This window comes from Heteronotia binoei, chromosome 20, assembly GCF_032191835.1.
Source record: "Heteronotia binoei isolate CCM8104 ecotype False Entrance Well chromosome 20, APGP_CSIRO_Hbin_v1, whole genome shotgun sequence".
Lineage (NCBI taxonomy): Eukaryota > Metazoa > Chordata > Lepidosauria > Squamata > Gekkonidae > Heteronotia > Heteronotia binoei.
Genome location: NC_083242.1, coordinates 34,694,114 through 34,714,151, shown reverse-complemented (window position 1 = coordinate 34,714,151; position 20,038 = coordinate 34,694,114). Strand labels below are relative to the sequence as shown.

At 50.0% G+C, this 20,038-nt stretch overlaps 1 protein-coding gene across 1 annotated transcript in view; it reads left to right on the top strand.

The window, feature by feature from the left end:
- FLII (FLII actin remodeling protein) overlaps positions 1-20,038 on the top strand; it is a 78,369-nt gene that overhangs the window by 36,254 nt on the left and 22,077 nt on the right. Inside the window, exons 13-22 of the mRNA XM_060260681.1 lie at positions 127-339; positions 1,469-1,648; positions 3,537-3,619; positions 4,811-4,885; positions 6,583-6,666; positions 9,070-9,241; positions 10,912-11,016; positions 12,367-12,558; positions 16,001-16,189; positions 19,332-19,471. Coding sequence (XP_060116664.1) covers positions 127-339; positions 1,469-1,648; positions 3,537-3,619; positions 4,811-4,885; positions 6,583-6,666; positions 9,070-9,241; positions 10,912-11,016; positions 12,367-12,558; positions 16,001-16,189; positions 19,332-19,471 — 1,433 coding nt within the window. The remainder of the gene's footprint in view (positions 1-126; positions 340-1,468; positions 1,649-3,536; positions 3,620-4,810; positions 4,886-6,582; positions 6,667-9,069; positions 9,242-10,911; positions 11,017-12,366; positions 12,559-16,000; positions 16,190-19,331; positions 19,472-20,038) is intronic.

The window sequence follows — 20,038 nt, the reverse complement described above, 5'->3', positions numbered from 1 at the left end:
TGAACTGAGAATTCTCGTGCACAAGATCTGTGCGAAGCAGAAAGGAGAGTGCTGCTAAGACAGCAGGTCCTTTCCCCCGCGTGTGGCATCGCTCTGGTGCTGACCTCTGCCCCTCTCACCCACTAGGAGAATGGGGATTTGAAGTACACTGACCTGAAAACCCGCCGTTGGGACCAGAGCCTCGAGAAGCCGCAGCTCAACTACTCCGAGTTCTTCACCGAGGACGTGGGGCAACTGCCGGGCGTCTCCGTCTGGCAGATCGAGAACTTCGTGCCCGTCATGGTGGACGAGGCTTTCCACGGGAAGTTCTATGAGGCCGATTGCTACATTGTGCTGAAGGTAAATGGGAGGCTTCAGCAATGGCTGATGCTGTCAGCCTGGGGGGGCAGCAGAAAGTGAACGTTTTTCAACCACAAGAAGACTCTTGAATTCATGGTTGGGGGAACTCTGAACCAGGGACTTTCTTTAGTCTCTTTGTCTTTGTACAGCTGTTCCATTTTAGCCTCACAACGAGGGCTCTTTTTCCAGCAGGAGCTCCTCTGCATATTAGGCCACACCCTCCCGATGTAGCCAATCCTCCTGGAGCTTACAGTAGGCCCTGTAAGAAGAGCCCTGTAAGCGCTTGGTGGATTGGCTACATCGGGGGGGGGGGGGCGTGGCCTAATAGGCAAAGGAGTTCCTTCTGCCAAAAAAGGCTCTGCTTACAACCAATGCTCCCTCTAAGCTGTGGAGTCTTGTGAGCAAGACCTCAACTTTGTGAGCAGTTGGCGTTAAACTTGTGAGCTACTGCATAAATTAACTTGTTCTTCGGCCATCCTTCCTGAGCCAGGACAAAAATGTGTGAGCCGGAGGCTAAACATCTGTGAGTTAGCTCATACCAAGTCAGCTTAGAGGAAACACTGCTTACAACAGTCGTGCAAGAGCGGCCTAGGGTGGAGGAGAGAGTTTGGACATAGTGGTTGGAGTTTTGGGCTAGGATTTTGGAGATCCAGGTTCCAATCCCCACTCGGCCTTGGTTGCTCGCTGAGTGATCTTGGGTGCAGTCGCTCTCCCTTGGCCTAACCTACCTCACAGCGTTGTTATCAGGATAAAACGGAGAACTGGGTTTTAAGCCGCTAATGAGAAAAGTGCGATAGACGTATCTAAACAAAGGGAACTTCAGAGCTGAATCCAAGTTTCCCAGTCCACCACATCAGAGAGGGGGGGAAATACAAGAATTAAACATGGCTGTCATTGGTGGTCTCCTTTGGGCTGAATGCTGCCATATATGAGCACAGTAACAGAGCCTCTCTACCCCTGACCTCTATGGTGCCCTGACTTGTTAACTTCTCATTGGTAGCTCTGTGCTGTCAACTGGGACCAGGGAGGGGGCGTTGTTGCACTGTCAGGTCCATGACTTTGCAGTTACTAGCCAATCAGACCTGGACAGAGAGAAATGCTTTTAACCCCAAGCCTGGCTTCTTTACAGACATTGCTAGACGATAATGGTTCCTTGAACTGGGAGATCTACTACTGGATCGGCCAGGAGGCCACACTTGACAAGAAGGCCTGTGCGGCCATACATGCTGTCAACTTACGGAACTACCTAGGAGCCGAGTGCCGGAGCATCCGGGAGGAGATGGGGGACGAGAGCGACGAATTCAGTCAGGTAAAGGCCCACCTGTGGAGGGATGTCTTTCTGACATCTGGAGGATTCTTCGTATTGGGGAGACGCTGGTCCTCAGTTTCTGTGTGGACTCCTCAGAACCCGCACTGGTCACTTAACTTTAAAGAGCCAATCCTGCAGATTTAGGAGAGGAAAACAGAGAAGGCTGATGTAAACAAAAAAAACATTTGCATAGGATAGTATTTATTTGGGTTGCTGACTTGAATAGATTAATCATCTCAACTTTTAGTTGATTTATCTATTTCAGTTCACAGGCCTTTCAACTAAAGCTTTACTTAGTTGCTCAGGTTGCATTTTAATCAGCACAGAAAGAAACGCACACGCTAGAAACAGCTTTTTTTCCCCTGCCCACAATTTAATGGCCGCATTCACTTTCGCATCGCTTCAGTATCTTCCCAAAGACACCTGGGTTCAAATTCTTGCAGTTTGTCATGATGTGCTTGTAACACAAGATATATAAATTTTAATCAATTGGTGTGATAAAAGCCAGGCCCCTATTCGGCCCAAAATGGCAGCCTTTTCTTTAGAGGCCCTACAGGGCCATATGAAATGTATGGGTGAAAGTTTGGTACAGAGCAGAGAACGACAGGGAAGAGAGACACAGGCGTTGATGTATTTGTGTGGCACTTGTGTCAGGACACCTGTTTTATTTTGAAGCTGCTTTATACTGAATCAGACCCTCATGGTCCATCAGAGCCAGTCTTGTCTACTCAGACTGGTAGAGGCTCTCCAGGGTCTCAAGCTGAGGTTTTTCACGCCTGTTTGCCCGGACCCTTTTTAGTTGAAGATGCCGGGGATTGAACCTGGGACCTTCTGCTTACCAAGCAGATGCTCTGCCACTGAGCCACCATCCCTCCCCTTACACATATGAACATATGAAGCTGCCTTCTACTGAATCAGACCCTCATGGTCCATCATAGTCAGTCTTGTCTACTCAGACTGGCAGCGGCTCTCCAGGGTCTCAAGCTGAGATTTTTCACGCTTACTTGCCTGGACCCTTTTTAGTTGGAGATGCCGGGGATTGAACCTGGGACCTTCTGCTTACCAAGCAGATGCTCTACCACTGAGCCACTGTCCCACTTTAGAATGGGTTTCAATTCTCATATATATGAACATACAAGGCTGCCTTATACTGAATCAGACCTTTGGTCCATCCAAGTCAGTATTGTCTTCTCAGACTGGCAGCGGCTCCCCAGGGTCTCAAGCTGAGGTTTTTCACGCCTATTTGCCTGGACCCTTTTTAGTTGGAGATGTCGGGGATTGAACCTGGGACCTTCTGCTTACCAAGCAGATGCTCTGCCACTGAGCTGCTGTCCCACTTTAGAATGGGTTTCAATTCTCATATATATGAACATATGAAGATGCCTTGTTTACTCAGACTGGCAGCGGCTCTCCAGAGTCTCAAGCTGAGGTTTTTCACACCTATTTGCCTGGACCCTTTTTTGGAGATGCCGGGGATTGAACCTGGGACCTTCTGCTTCCCAAGCTGATGCTCTACCACTGAGCCACTGTCCCACTTTAGAATGGTTTTCAATTCTCATATATATGAACATACGAGGCTGCCTTATACTGAATCAGACCCTCGGTCCATCCAAGTCAGTCTTGTCTACTCAGACTGGCAGCAGCTCTCCAGGGTCTCAAGCTGAGGTTTTTCACGCCTACTTGCCTGGACCCTTTTTAGTTGGAGATGCCGGGAATTGAACCTGGGACCTTCTGCTTACCAAGCAGATGCTCTACCACTGAGTCACCGTCCCTCCCCAGTGGATGCTTTTTGAGAGGGGGAGGAACGCAGGTAAATGAGTCAACGCCATAATTGTTTTTAGCTATTTCAAAAATTGTCTGAACATCCTCGATTGTGGCCTCTCGGCAGGTCTTTGATCATGAGATCTCGTACATCGAAGGTGGCACGGCCAGTGGCTTCTTCACAGTGGAAGATACGCAGTACATCACCAGGTAACGACGCCTTCGCCCTCTTGGCCCGGGGAGGTGAAAAAATTGGGAGGTAGTTATCAAATGCAGTCCTTAATAAAACCACCTTCATCTGCCTCCTAAAGATTGAAAGTGAGAGGGCCAGGTGACCAGCCCTCAGGAAGGCTGTTCCAGAAGCATGGGGCTACCACCAAAAAGCCCCCGCCTTGCGTGCCCACCAGATGAGCTTCTTTGATTGATGAGACAGTCAGGAAAGCCTTTTCTCGGGATCTTTAATTTCCAGGCAGAAACATACTTCAGAAGACGGGTTTCAGATACCCTGGTCTCAAGCCATGTAGGGTTTTAGTCTAGCGTTCCCTCTAAGCTGAGTTAGTGTGAGCTAGCTCAAGGCTTTTTTTAGCCTCCAGCTCACACATTTTTGTCTCAGCTCAGGGAAAATGACGCCAGAGCAAACTCATGTATGCAGGAGCTCACAACTTTAATGCCAGGAGCTCACAAAGCAGAATTTTTGCCCACAAGACTCTGCAGCTTTGCAGAGGTGTCGAACTCATTTGTTATGAGGGCCGGATCTGACATAAATGAGACTTTGTTGGGCGGGGCCATGTCAGGGCAGGCCGTGTGTGTGCCTGTTTAAGATTAGGTAGCAGAAATATAAACTTTATAAAGGACACAGACAAACACAAAACTTAAAATAAAACATGCTTAAAACATTAAGACGTGTTGGTCTTAAAGGTGCTTTCTTTGTTTCTCTCCCAAGGGATCCAGGGAACAGGGCAAAGGAAGCTCTGGCTCTTTCCTTCCTTCCCCAGGGGACCAGGAGGGGGAGGAGCCTCAGCCAATAGAAGGAAGAGAGTCTTGGCTCAGTAGCTCTGCTGTGTGATTGAGAGAGCCTAGCAAAGCAAGCTCTGCCCTTCCTCCCCCAGAAAGGAGTCTCAGCCAATGGAGAGAATAGAGGTTTTGCTCTGTAAGCTCCTGTGCGATTGAGCAAGCCTTGCAAAGTAAGCTGTTATGCTGAAGGAAGCAAGAGGGAGGGAGAAGAAAGCAGATGAAACCAGTTGCTCAGGGGTCTGATAGGAGCCTTCTAGGGGCCTGATTCAGCCCCCGGGCCGCATGTTTGACACCTCTGGCTTAGAGGGAGTATATGCCCTTTTTCCTGCAGCTTCCATTTTGAATTGAGGTTTCTGGTAAGGAGAATTGTTTTGTTTTCTGACGCAGGCTTTATCGGGTGTACGGCAAGAAGAATATCAAACTGGAGCCGGTGCCACTGAAGGCAGCTTCTCTGGACCCTCGGTAAGTGATCAGCCGAGAAGATCCGTCCTCCAGAAGGAGGGAAGAAGACAGCAGAGAAGCTTGGCAGAGTGCTTTCCAAATGTGTTAGTGTTGGGGGAGGTTTTTTTCCCAAAATTCTGGTGTAACTCCTGAGTTCCAGCTGAGATGGAAACATTTTTTTTAGTAGTAGTTTATTTATTACGGTCAACGACCCTATTCAAGCATGCAAGAAGATAAAAGCACAGTAATATAATAGCTGAACATATGTTGTCATTAAGAATGCAAAGAGGTTTTTAAACAGGGGTATTTTAAACAGAGGGTTTTTCAACCGAGGCTAGATGGCCATTTGACAGTGATGAAGATCCTGTGAATTTAGGGGGAGGGGTTTGTGAGTTTAGAGCGGTTCCTCAGTGGAACAGGCTTCCTCGGGAGGCGGTGGGCTCTCCTTCCTTGGAGGTTTTTAAACAGAGGCTAGATGGCCATCTGACAGCAAGGAAGATCCTGTGAATTTAGGGGGAGGGGTTTGTGCGTTTAGAGCAGTTCCTCAGTGGAACAGGCTTCCTTGAGAGGTGGTGGGCTCTCCTTCCTTGGAGGTTTTTCAACAGAGGCTAGATGGCCATCTCACAGCAATGAAGATCCTGTGAATTTGGGGGGAGGGATTTGTGCGTTTAGAGCAGTTCCTCAGTGGAACAGGCTTCCTTGAGAGGTGGTGGGCTCTCCTTCCTTGGAGGTTTTTCAACAGAGGCTAGATGGCCATCTCACAGCAATGAGGATCCTGTGAATTTAGGGGGAGGGGTTTGTGAGTTTAGAGCAGTTCCTCAGTGGAACAGGCTTTCTCCTTGGGAGGTGGTGGGCTCTCCTTCCTTGGAGGTTTTTCAACAGAGGCTAGATGGCCATCTGACGGCAATGAAGATCCTGTGAATTTAGGGGGAGGGGTTTGTGAGTTTAGAACGGTTCCTCAGTGGAACAGGCTTCCTCAGGAGGTGGTGGGCTCTCCTTCCTTGGAGGTTTTTCAACAGAGGCTAGATGGCCATCTGACAGCAATGAGGATCCTGTGAATTTAGTGGGGAGGTGTTTTCGAGTTTCCTGCATTGTGCAGGGGGTTGGACTAGATGACCCTGGAGGGCCCTTCCAACTCTAGGATTCTGTGATCATTAGAGAAATAGATTCGCTCAAGGGTTTTTGCAAACAAAGCAGGCAGCTTTATTAAGAGCAGCCAGCAAGAACAGACCCTGCCGGCATACTGAGCAAAATTCAAAGTTCTTCCTTTATAGGATAAAAGGAAAGATCTGGTATTTCAAAAAAGAATTCAGCAGTTCAGTTCTCAAACCTAATTCACTCCATCCTCTGTTTGTGGCATATCCAAGTTATGGAAAGGCTAGAATGTGTCTCTCTTCCTTGAGAGCCAGTCTGGTGTAGTGGTTAAATGTGCAGACTCTTACCTGGGAGAACCGGGTTTGATTCCCCACTCCTCCACTTGCAGTTGTTATAATAGCCTTGGGTCAGCCAGAGCTCTGACAGAGTTGTCCTTGAAAGGGCAGCTTCTGTCAGAGCCCTCTCAGTCCCACCCACCTCAAAGGGTGTCTGTTGTTGTGGGGAAAGAAGATAAAGGAGATTGTGAGCCGCTCTGAGACTCTGAGATTTGGAGTAGAGGACAAGGCATAAATCCAATATCATCATCTTCTTCTCTCCCCTTCCCTGTTTCTGGGACTTCTCAGGTTCGTCTTCCTGCTGGACCACGGCCTCGAGATCTACATCTGGAGGGGCGGCCAGGCCACGCTGAGCGGGACCACCAAAGCCAGGTAAGCCCCTTCCCCTCCTGCCCTCCAGACTCTTCTTTGGGTGGGCAAACATATTGCCCTTTAAGCTAGAACAGGGAGAAAGGAGAGAAGGGAGAGAGGGAGGAAGGATGGAAGGGAGGGAGGGAGGAAGGAAGGAAGGAAGGAAGGAAGGAAGGAAGGAAGGAAGGAAGGAAGGAAGGAAGGAAGGAAGGAAGGAAGGAAGATGAGAGGAGGGAGAGGTGGAAAGAAAGCAACTATAACTTCAGATGCATTCTCCATTCTCCAAGCCGTCCTCTGAAGAAGTGATTTAAAGAGACAAATGCCTTCTCCAAGCTGGCCGACAGGGCAGTGGGGGCTTTGAGAGCCACACAACATGTGTGAAAGAGCCACATGTGGCTCCTGAGCCACAGTTTGGCCACTCCTGAGCTAGAATCTCCAGTTCTACCACTAGCTATTCTGCCTGCCCCGCCCCCCAAAAAAGAGATGCACACAAGTCGTTCGGTTTACATTTGTGGGAGGAAGATGTTAAACGCAACCGAAAGATGCCTCCCCAAAAGAGAGATGTGGGATTTAACCCTTACAAGATGGTTGTGGGGGGGAGGTGTGTGAAGGGGGGTTATCATATTCTCTGAACTCTTGGAGGAAGTGGAGCAGTTAAAATGATTTAAAAAACAGAAGGGGGGGGGGCCTGACCTGGATGTCCCAGGCAAGCCCGATCTCGTCAGATCTCAGAAGCTAAGCAGGGCTGATCCTGGTGGTGAGTACTTGGATGGGAGGAATACCAGTGCCAGAATGCAGGAGCAGGCAAAACCAGCCATCTCTCTGAGCATTCAAGCCCCACTATGGGTTGCCAGAAGTCAACCATGACTTTCAGGCAGGCGTGCACACACAAAATACTCACACACACACAAAAAAGGGGGAGATGCATTCTAATAAGGCAGGGGTGGCCAAACTTTTAAGAAGCACCATATTTTAAGAAGGATATAGACAAGATGGAATGGGTTCAGAGGAGGGCGATGAAGATGGTGAGGGGTCTGGAGACCAAGTCCTTTGAGGAAAGGTTGAAGGAGCTGGGGATGTTTAGCCTGGAGAGGAGGCGGTTGAAAGGTGATAGGATCACCATCTTCAAGTACTTGAAGGGCTGTCATATAGAGGATAGCATGGAGCTGTTTTCCAGAAGGTAGGACCAGAACCAATGGGTTGAGATTAAATTAAAAGAGTTTCCAGCTCAACATTAGGAAGAACTTCCTGACCGTGAGAGCGGTTCCTCAGTGGAACAGGCTTCCTCCTCGGGAGGTGGTGGGCTCTCCTTCTTTTGAGGTTTTTAAACAGAGGCTAGATGGCCGTCTGACAGCAATGAAGATCCTGTGAATTTTGGGGGAGGGATTTGTGAGTTTAGAGTGGTTTCTCAGTGGAACAGGCTTCCTCCTCGGGAGGTGGTGGGTTCTCCTTCCTTGGAGGTTTTTCAACAAAGGCTAGATGGCCACCTGACAGCAATGAGGATCCTGTGAATTTTGGGGGGAGGTGTTTTTGTGAGTTTCCTGCATTGTGCAGGGGGTTGGACTAGATGAACCTGGAGGTCCCTTCCCACTCTATGATTCTATGAAACTGTGGCTTGAGAGCCACATGTGGCTCTTTCACACCAATTGTGTGGCTCTCAAAGCCCCATTGCCCTGTCAGCTCATTTGAAAAAAGGCATTTGTCTCTTTAAGTCACTTCTCCAGGCCAAGCTAGCCAGCAGCTTGGAGAATGCATTTAAAGTTAAAGTTGCTTTCTTTCAACCTCTCCCTCTCTCCCCATGTATTTCCTTCCCTCCGGCTCTCAAACATTTGATGTTCATGTCTTACGGCTCTCAAACATCTGACGTTTATTCAGTGTGGCTCTTACATTAAGCAGTTTTGGCCACCCCTGTAATAAGGTATCTTACCATGTCCTCAAAGACTTGCGAGCAATTCTCCCTCTAAGCTGCGGAGTCTCGTGAGCAAAAATTCTACTTTGTGAGCTTCTCGCATGAAGTTTGTGAACTACTGCATAAATGAGTTTGCTCTGGGGCCATTTTTCCTGAGCGAAGACAAAAATGTGTGAGCTGGAGGCTAAAAGACTGTGAGCTAGCTCACGCTAACGCAGCTTAGAGGGAACACTGCTTGCGAGTGAGCCCTTGCATCACATTCCAGATCGCCTTAGAAAGGAGAAGGAAAGAGCGTGGCGCCATATGGCATTGCTGGTTTGGGCAGTGGCTGCCCAGGGACTCAAACAGAGACACACCTTCCCGCTCCCAGAGAGTGTGCAGCCACACAGGTCGCTTAATGACTTCTGCATGCTGAGTGGGTGTCCCCGCCCCCCCCCCCCCCCCCATCTATCGGCAGGCCGCTTTTCTCTCTGGGAATCGACCGCCTAACAGATTCCTCCCTCTCTTCCCTCCAGGCTCTTTGCGGAGAAGATCAACAAAAACGAGCGGAAGGGGAAAGCAGAAATCACCCTGCTGAGCCAAACCCAGGAGACGGCTGAGTTCTGGGACATCCTCGGGGGGCAGCTGGAAGAGATCAAGCCGAACGTCCCCGATGACTTCAGGGCCCCCAGACCCAAGCTTTATAAGGTGGGAATGAGAATTCTACATCCAGCATGTGAGCCGGAGATCCTAGGACTTCCTAGAGTATAAGTTTCAGGAGTTCATGGTTGCCAGCTCCAGGTTGGGAAATTCCTGGAGATTTGGGGTGGGGTTGGGGGGGAGGGGACTTCAGCGAGTAGAATGCCTTTGAGCCCACGCTCCAAAGCAGCTGTTTTCTCCAGGGGAACTGATATGTGTGCGGCCTGAATATCAGTTGTGTTTCCAGGAGATGTCCAGGCTCCACCTGGAGTTTAGGAGAACCACGAGTTCCTTGCTACACCAGCCTCTAAAACTGAAATACACAAGAACGACACAATAATAAAGTAGGAGTCCAGTTGCACCTTTAAGGCCAAGAAAGTTTTGTTCAGAATGTCAGCTTTCATATGCATTCATATAAGAAGTCTTCTGGATCAGACCAGTGAGGGTCCATCTCGTCCAGCCTCCTGCCTCACACAGTGGCCAACCAGTTGCTCTGGAGGTCCAGCAACAGGGCAGAGAGGCCGAGGCCTTCCCCTGAGAAGAACATCAGAGGAGCCCTGCTGGATCAGACCAGTGAGGGTCCATCTAGTCCAGCCTCCTGTCTCACACAGTGGCCCACCAGTTCCTCTGGAGGTCCAGCAACATGGCAGAGAGGCTGAGGCCTTCCCCTGAGAAGTACATCAGAAGAGCCCTGCTGGATCAGACCAGTGAGGGTCCATCTAGTCCAGCCTCCTGTCTCACACAGAGGCCAACCAGTTCCTCTGGAGGGCCAACAACATGGCAGAGAGGCTGAGGCCTTCCCCTAAGAAGAGCATCAGAAGAGCCCTGCTGGATCAGACCAGTGAGGGTCCATCTAGTCCAGCATCCTGTCTCACACAGTGGCCCACCAGTTCCTCTGGAGGTCCAGCAACAGGGCAGAGAGGCTGAGGTCTTCCCCTGAGAAAAACATCAGAGGAGCCCTGCTGGATCAGACCAGAGGGTCCATCTAGTCCAGCCTCCTGTCTCACACAGTGGCCCACCAGTTCCTCTGGAGGGCCCACAACAGGGCAGAGAGGCCAAGGCCTTCCCCTGAGAAGAACATCAGAGGAGCCCTGCTGGATCAGACCAGTGAGGGTCCATCTAGTCCAGCCTCCTGTCTCACACAGTGGCCAACCAGTTCCTCTGGAGGACCAACAGAAGAGCCGAGGCCTTCCCCTGATATTTCCTCCTGGCTCTGGGATTCAGTGGCTTAGTGCCTTCGAATGTGGAAGTTCCCCTCAGCCGTCACAGCCAGTAGCCGTGGATAGACTCACCCGCGAGAGCCAGTTTGGTGTAGTAGTGAAGTGCGCGGACTCTTATCTGGGAGAACCTAGTTTGAATCCCCCCACTCCTCCACTTGCAGCTGATGAATGGCCTTGGGCCAGCCATAGCTCTGGCAGGAGTTGTCCTTGAAAGGGCAGCTTCTGGGAGAGCTCTCTCAGCCCCACTCACCTCACAAAGTGTCTGTTGTAGGGGGAGGGGAGGTAAAGGAGATTGTGAGCCGTTTTGAGACTGAAATTTGGTGCGGAGGGCGGGATATAAATCCAATATCTTCATCATTATCCGCTATGAACGGACAGAACCCGAATGGGTGGGGCTTCTTATCGCCTTTGCTTCTTGCCCCTGAAAACTTGTCCTGTTCTCTTTCCCCTCCTCTACAGGTCGGCCTAGGGCTGGGATACCTGGAGTTGCCCCAGATCAACTATAAGCTCTCTGTCGAGCACAAGAAGAGGCCGAGCGTGGATCTGTTCCCGGAAATGAGACTGGTAGGCGGGGAGCTTGTGGGGTGTGAAGGAAAAGATTTCTCCTCTCCTAACCGTTCCCAGAAACCCCTGAAACTGACACGAGATGCGGGAATAGCCGGTCATTTCAGAAGCTTTCAAAAGAGCGGCTGCGTTTGGGACTTCAAGGACAGCTGTTGCAGGCCGCAACAAACTTTAATTATAACCGTTATGGTGTTGTGTTATGCTGTTAGCCACCAGCCCCATGCATTTTGCTGCTCCCGTTTCATAATATCTGGGTTTTTTGCTTTTCTTTTCTTTTTTGTGTTTTAACAATTTATTAATAACATATGGTTACAATATTTAATTGTCTTTTTCTATACTAACCCATATGATATTTCCGCCCCCCCCTCCAATATTTGACTTCCCCGAAGTTATAAATTTAAGTTCAATTATAAAGGTACCACTAATCTATCAAAGTTCAATACTTTTCTTTTCTCATTAATACTAAAAAATTGTCCAATGTCTTTTTACTTCCACTCTTTTTCCATATATCCTTTAAATTTCTTCCACTCCTTTTTGAATATATCTTAGTCTCTTAAAGTTTTAGTTAATTTGTCCATCTCACTCCACGATAAAACTTTCACAATCCAATCCCATATTTCTGGTATTTTTCCTTGTTTCCACAGCTGCGCATGCAATGTCCTAGCAGCTGAGAGCAAGTACCACATTAAAGTCCTGTCTTCCTTTGGAAATTTTTCTAATTGTAATCCAAGCAAAAAAGTCTCTGCAGTTCTTTTCTTTCTTTCTTTTTTAATGACAGTATTTTAACTCTGTTGTTTTATTGTTGTAAGCTGCCCTGAGCCCGCTTTCGGAATAGGGTGGGATATAAATCTAAAAATTTAACTTAATTTAATTTTTAGATTTATATCCCGCGAGCTGGCTCACGATGGCTTACATCAATAAAACGACAGAGTTAAAATAATGTCATTAAAAAGAAAAAAAAAAACCCAGACGTTATGGAACGGGAGCAGCGCAGTAAACAGTCTTAGGCGGTAAGCAGCATGGGCCTGGCGGCTAACAGCATAGCACGACACCGTAACGGTGAAATGCTGGAGGAAGTGATGACTTTCAAAGGAAGCCCGCTGGATTAATTAAAAGTCTGGAGGAAGAGTTCCGTCTTACAGGCCCTGCAAAACCTTGATAAGTCCCGCAGGGCCCGGATCTCCTTCTACCACCAGGAACTGTGAGATGTTGAGCAGCAGACCTCAGAGCCCGGGAAGGGGGGTTCGTACGGGCAGAGGCGGTCTTGAAGATATCCAGGCCCCTGAGCGTAAAGTGACGGTAACAACTGTGGTTTCCCCTTCCCCCGCATCCGCTTCTTCCCTTTTGCAGCTTCAGAGCCTGCTGGACACCAAGGCCGTCTACCTCCTGGACTGCTGGTCGGACGTCTTCATCTGGATCGGCCGCAAGTCCCCTCGCCTGGTGCGGGCCGCTGCCCTCAAGCTGGGCCAGGAGCTCTGCGGCATGTTGCACCGCCCCAAACACGCCCTGGTCATCCGCAACTTGGAGGGCACCGAATGCCAGGTGGGAGACCCGGAGAGTGAAGGGCCAAGGGGCGATGGGGACCGGGTAGAGCCATAGCCCGAGAATTGGATCTCCAGAACCTAGAGGATTTTTAATTTTTTAAAAACAAATATTTAATTTATACCTCGCCAGTTTGGTGTGGAGAGCCAGTTTGGTGTAGTGGTTAAGTGTGCAGGTTAAGGTTTGATTCCCCACTCCTCCACTTGCACCTGCTAGCATGGCCTTGGGTCAGCCATAGCTCTGGCAGAGGTTGTCCTTGAAAGGGCAGCTGCTGTGAGAGCCCTCTCCAACCCCACCCACCTCACAGGGTGTCTGTTGTGGGGGAAGAAGGTAAAGGAGATTGTGGGCCGCTCTGAGACTCTGTCCTTGAAAGGGCAGCTTCTGGCAGAGCCCTCTCAGCTCCACCCACCTCACAGGGTGTCTGTTGTGGGGGAGGAAGGTAAAGGAGATTGTGAGCCGCTCTGAGACTCTTCGGAGTGGAGGGCGGGATATAAATCCAATATCTTCTTCTTTCTCCCCAGGGGAGATTCAAAGCCACTTACGTCTCTGTTGGAGAATTTTCTTTTTATATAATTCAAAAACACTTTCTCTTACCACTGTTCCCCAAAACAACCTGAGGCTCTCAGTCTCTAATACACGAGACCCAGAAAACTTTTTCAAAACAACAGATAAGCTTTATTGTACTCCGGTTTTCTCTCTCAGGAAGAGTCCCGTGGTGCAAAGTGTTAAAGCTGCAATTCTGCAGTCCTAAGCTCTGCTCATGACCTGAGTTCGATCCCCAGTGGAAGCTGGGTTTTCAGGTAGCCAGCTCAAGGTTGACACAGTCTTCCATTCTTCCGAGGTCAGTCAAATGAGTCCCCAGCTTGCTGGGGGGAAAGCGTAGAGGACTTCAGAAGGCCATGGCAAACTATCTCATAAAAAGTCTGCCATGAAAACGTTGTGAAAGCAACGTCACCCCAGAGTCAGAAACGACTGGTGCTGCACAGGGGACCTTTCCTTTCCTTTCTCTCTCAGGACAGTGCGCTTAAGCTATATATAGAAAAAGCAAAACAGTTAGATAGTGAACGCATATTATGCTCTCAGTTAAAACACTTATACATTCTCATATATATTCCAGTTTTAGTAGTTAGGCTTACAGACTCTATTTCTCAGTTAGCAAATCTCATACAATTTTATACCTGCCAGTTTGGTGTAGTGGTTAAGTGTGTGGACTCTTATCTGGGAGAACCGGGTTTGATTCCCCACTCCTCCACTTGCACCTGCTAGCATGGCCTTGGGTCAGCCATAGCTCTGGCAGAGGTTGTCCTTGAAAAGGCAGCTGCTGTGAGAGCCCTCTCCAGCCCCACCCACCTCACAGGGTGTCTGTTGTGGGGGAGGAAGGGAAAGGAGATTGTAGGCAGCTCTGAGACTCTTCGGAGTGGGGGGCGGGATATAAATCCAATATCTTCATCTACCTCACAGGGTGTCTGTTGTGGGGGAGGAAGATAAAGGACATTGTGAGCCGCTCTGAGACTCTTCTGAGTGGAGTGTGGGATATAAATCCAATATCTTCATCTTCTTCTTCTTCTTCTGCTCAAGTCTAAGTTTGCTTAAGCAAAATAACAGCTATGATTCTATCAGCCCAATCTTCGTTAGCCATCTCTAACCGAGCTCGTGGCTTAACCTTCCCAGAGGTGCATCTTAGCCCTCTGATCCAGGCCACCAAGTCTATGGGAAATATCTGAAACTTACTTAGATTCTAGCCTGAGAACTTACCACTTATCTCTGATCAAAATCTCTTTTCCCAGATCACTCTGACACTTTTCATACCAGTTGCAATGCAGATGGGCTCTCACACTGGCTACTGTCCATCTATCTTTAGAGCTCACACGAGGCGCAGATAAGATCTGGATGAGTTCCGATGGGAACCCCTCTCTTATCTGCATTTTCCCTCTCCATCTAACAAACATCTTCCCAGTCAAAGTGATTTTTTTTTCCACTCTAAATTCTCCTGAAATGAACTCTCTCTCTCTCTCTCTCTCTGTAACCTAGATTCTCTGCTAACCTTAAAGGCATCAAGTAAGTTATCAATGTAAAATGACATAGACCCTTCATAGGTGGCTTTCATAAGGGAACCCACTCTGATTTTTCCTGCAACAGTCTCCTGCCCTCCATTTTATCCTCACAGCAACCCTGTGAGGTAGGTTAGGTTCAACGTTTGTGACTACACCAAGCGTAGACAAAAGGAAATACTCCTTTTCACAGAATGGTTAAAATGTGGAATTTGGCACCAGAGGATGTAGTGATGGCTACAGGAATAAACGGGATGAGGTAGATTCATGGAAGATGAGTCTATCAATGGCTACTAGCCTCTGCATCCAGAAGCACCAAACCTCTGAATCCCAGAGCCAAGAGGCACCATCAGAGGAAGGCCTCGGCCTCTGTGCCCTGTTGTTGGCCCTCCAGAGGAACTGGCTGGCCACTGTGTGAGACAGGAGGCTGGACTAGGTGGACCCTCACTGGTCTGATCCAGCAGGGCTATTCTGATGTTCTTCTCAGGGGAAGGCCTCGGCCTCTCTACCCTGTTGTTGGCCCTCCAGAGGAACTGGCTGGCCACTGTGTGAGACAGGAGGCTGGACTAGATGGACCCTCCCTGGTCTGACCCAGCAGGGCTCTTCTGATGTTCTTCTCAGGGGAAGGCCTCAGCCTCTCTGCCCTGTTGTTGGCCCTCCAGAGGAACTGGTTGGCTACTGAGTGAGACAGGAGGCTGGACTAGATGGACCCTCCCTGGTCTGACCCAGCAGGGCTCTTCTGAAGTTCTTCTCAGGGGAAGGCCTTGGCCTCTCTGCCCTTTTGTTGGCTCTCCAGAGCAACTTGTTGACCACTGTGAGGCAGGAGGCTGGACTAGATGGACTCTCACTGGTCTGATCCAGCAGGGCTCTTCAGATGCTTTTCTCAGGGGAAGGCCTCAGCCTCTCTGCCCTGTTGTTGGCCCTCTAGAGGAACTGTCTAGCCATTGTGTGAGATGGGATGCTGGACTAGATGGACCCTCCCTGGTCTGATCCAGCAGGGTTGTTCTGATGTTCTTCTCAGGGGAAGGCCTCGGCCTCTCTGCCCTGTTGTTGACCCTCCAGAGGAACTGGTTGGCCACTGTGTGAGGCAGGAGGCTGGACTAGATGTCCCCTCACTGGTCTGACCCAGCAGGGCTCTTCAGATGCTCTTCTTAGGGGAAGGCCTGGGCCATCCAGGTCAGCACAAGAGAAAGTCAGAGGTGGTTTGCCATTGCCTGCCTCTGCATAGCCACCCTGGACTTCCTTGGTGGTCTCCCATCCGAGTCCTAACCAGGCCTGACCCTCCTTAGCTTCCCAGATCTGAGGAGCTCAAGCTAGCCTGGGCCGCTCAGACCAGGGCTGGGCAGAAAGACCTCCCTTTAACAGGACCCCTGGTCTCCCTTCCCCGGCAGGTCTTCAAATCCAAATTCAAGAACTGGGACGACGTCTTGAAGGTCGACTACACCCGCAACGCTGAGGCGGTTCAGCAGGTGAAGGGTCTCTCAGGCAAAGTGCAGAAAGATGCGGAGAAGAAGGACCAGATGAAGGCGGACCTGACGGCTCTCTTCCTGCCCCGCCAGCCCCCCATGCCCCTCAGCGAGGTAGGCCTTCAGGGCGGGGAGAGGAGTGAAGAGGAGCAAAGAAACATTATCGTCACAGGAAGAACCAACTTCCTGGGGGGGTGGTGGCACTGCTGCGCTCCCTTGCCTCCCTCCCTTCCTCCCTTCCTCCTTTCCTTCCTCCCTTCCTCCCTTCCTCCCTTCCTTCCTTCCTTCCTTCCTTCCTTCCTTCCTTCCTTCCTTCCTTCCTTCCTTCCTTCCTTCCTTCCTTCCTTCCTTCCTTCCTTCTTTCCTCCCTTCCTCCCTCTCTCCCTCCTTTCCTCCCTCCCTCCTTTCCTTCCTTCCTCCCTTCCTCCCTCCTTTCCTCCTTCCCTCCCTCCCGCTCTTCTTTTCTCCCTTCCTTCCTCCCTCCCTCCCTTCCTTTCTCCCTCTCTCCCTTCTTTCCTCCCTCCCTCCCTCCCTTCCTTTCTCCCTCTCTCCCTTCTTTCCTCCCTTCCTTCCTCCCTCCCTCCCTCCCTTCTTTCCTCCCTCCCTCCCTTCTTTCCTCCCTCCCTCCCTTCTTTGCTCCTTCCCTCCCTTCTTTCCTCCCTCCCTCCTTTCCTCCCTCCCTTCTTTCCTCCCTCCCTTCCTCCTTTCCTCCCTTCTTTCCTCCTTCCCTCCCTCCCTCCCTCGCTCTCTTCCTTCCTTCCTTCCTTCCTTCCTTCCTTCCTTCCTTCCTTCCTTCCTTCCTTCCTTCCTTCCTTCCTTCCTTCCCTCCCTCGCTCTCTTCTCTCTCTCCCTTCTTTCCTCCCTCCCTTCCTCCTTTCCTTCCTCCCTCCTTTCCTCCCTCCCTCCCCCCCTCCTTCCCTTCCTCCCTCCTTTCCTCCCTCCCTCCCTTCCTTCCCTCAGACATCTGACATTCCTGTCATGTGGCTCTCAAACATCTGACATTTATTCTGCGTGGCTCTTATGTTAAGCAAGCCTGGCACCCCTGAGACAGATGCCGGTGGGTGGCCATGTTCGTGTGTCTGTAGCAGCAGAAAAGAGCCAGAGTCCTGGGGCACCCTGAAGACTAACCAAATTTGTGGCAGGACAGGCAGTTTTTGAGTCACTGTGTGCTTCTTCCGCTACCGACGGTAATAGCAGGAGATCCCAATCAGTGCCCTGTGTAAGCTCATGCAGATGTGTCTGCTTTGGTTGGCTCTTGGGGAGGGGGAATCAACCGCGGCGATCCCTTAAGTGCCCTTCCCCCAAATTGGAAACCCGTCTTGGCACCTCCAGCCTGTGCCCTCAGTAGCTCCCTTTCGCACCGTGACTTGCAGTGAATTACAAAAGTTAAAACAACCCAGTGAAAAAAGGCCAAGACAGCCAATAAACCATGAGACCTAGAAGCTTGGTTCTCTTTAAGAGAAGGCCAGCGTTCTCGGGGGCAGAATTGTACATTCTTTTTTCCTCCTTGTGTGATGCAGACACACAATCCCTGAACTTCTTTTCAAGGCTCCATTTCCCTGTTTGCCTCTCAAAAACAAAAAAATTCAAATAAGAGAGAAGAAAACCCATAAGATTCAGGTTGTTTGATAGGACTGCAGGAATGCCACTTGGAGGACCCAAATTTTATAACAAGATAGCGTCTTCAGCCGTAACGTATGGCGAGCCAGTGGTTTAGTGTGTGCTTTCTTTTATTTATTCTGTATTTATTTCCTTCATTTATACCCGGTCTTCCTTTCCAATGGGAATCCAAAGCGGCTGACATCTTTCTCCCCTCCATTTTATGCTCACTGCAGCCCTGCGAGGTAGGCTGGGCTGAAAAAGCAGGACTGGACTCTTAGCACGTTTCCACGGCCGAGTGGGGGATTCGAACCTGGGTCTTCCGGTTCCTTTCTCCCTGATGTGGGCTCAAAGCAGCTTTCATTGTTCTGTCCTTTGTTTTTTCCTCACAACCCTCTGAGGTCCGCTAGACTGAGAGAGGGGATCTGACCTAAAGTCACCCAACGCTCTTCCATGGCAGAGCGGAGAATTCAAACTTGGGTCTCCCAATTTCTAGTCCCGGCACCACCAGGGGCCATTTTTTGGAGCAGAAACTCTTTTGCATATTAGGCCACACCTCCCTGATGTAGCCAATCCTCCAAGAGCTTACAGGGCTGTTATCACAGGGCATACTGTAAGCTCCAGGAGGATTGGCTCCATCAGGGGGTGTGTGGCCTAATATGCAAAGGAGTTCCTGCTACAAAAAGCCCCAAGCATCACTCTTGCTCTAGCTTACTTGATTCACATCCACCTTTTGCACCGTGAATTAAAAAATATAAAGCAACCCAGTGAAAAAAAGTCAGCCAATAGACAGACAACTGGAGAGCCAGTTTGGTGTAGTGGTTAAGTGTGCGGACTCTTATCTGGGAGAACCGGGTTTGATTCCCCACTCCTCCAGTTGCAGCTGCTGGAATAGCCTTGGGGTCAGCCAGAGCTCTGGCAGAAGTTGTCCTTGAAAGGGCAGCTGCTGTGAGAGCTCTCTCCAGCCCCACCCACCTCACAGGGTGTTTGTTGTGGGGGAGAAGGGAAAGGAGATTGTGAGCCACTCAGAGACTCTTCGGAGTGGAGGGGCGGGATATAAATCCAATATCTTCATCTACCTCACAGGGTGTCTGTTGTGGGGGAGGGAGATAAAGGAGATTGTGAGCCGCTCTGAGACTCTTCGGAGTGGAGGTGGGATATAAATCCAATATCTTCATCTACCTCACAGGGTGTCTGTTGTGGGGGAGGAAGGGAAAGGAGTTTGTGAGCCGCTCTGAGACTCTTCGGAGTGGAGGGGCGGGATATAAATCCAATATCTTCATCTACCTCACAGGGTGTCTGTTGTGGGGGAGGGAGATAAAGGAGATGGTGAGCTGCTCTGAGACTCTTCGGAGTGGAGGGCGGGATATAAATCCAATACCTTCATCTCCCTCACAGGGTGTCTGTTGTGGGGGGAGGAAGGGAAAGGAGATTGTGAGCCGCTCTGAGACTCTTCGGAGTGGAGGGCGGGATATAAATCCAATATCTTCTTCTTCAATAAACAATGCCGTAAACCCAGGATTTACAAAAATTAGGAACAACACAAGTGTCAGGGTAGACCAGAGCCATGAGTTCAAATTCCGCTCTGCCCCAATGCTTGGGTTACCGATTCCCACCACGATGCATGTGTATCCATTTCTCTCTCTCTCGGGACCAGGCGGAACAGCTCATGGAAGAATGGAACGAAGACTTGGACGGCATGGAAGGCTTCGTCCTGGAAGGCAAGAAATTCGCCCGCCTGCCAGAAGAGGAATTCGGGCACTTTCACACCCAAGACTGCTACGTCTTCTTGTGCCGGTAAAGAATCCTCCGGGTCTCTCTTCTCCCTTCTGCACTAACCTAGGAAAAGACCGCTGCGATGTGGGGAAACTGGACTGTGATTCTGTAAGCCGGTGCCCATCACCAGCACATCTCTTTGCCAAAGCTGGCGTTGTGGGTGGGCATCATTGAGTATGTGACCCAGGTCAGGTTGCCAATCCCCCAGTTGGGGAGAACGACAAAATACTCTCTCCAACCCCGGGGGATCTCCTGCCCCCACCTGGGGATTTCAGCAAACAGCGGGACCACGGAGTTACAATGAACTGGGGAAAATAACAAAATACTCTCTCCGCTTACAAAACTGTTTCTCAGTGCGATATATAGTCATAACAATTCATAGCAATACAAATATGCAGTTAGAATACCATCCTGTGTGCAACGTAGCTACTGTCCATAAATCATGATACTTACTGAATCCAGCCTGACAATAAATAGAACCGATCCAATTTCATTTCGGGTGTGAGCCCCCCTTCTTTTAGGGACCGCCTAACTGTAGTTGCATCTAGGGGCCGTCTAACTATAGTTGCATCTAGTTGTGTCTAGGGG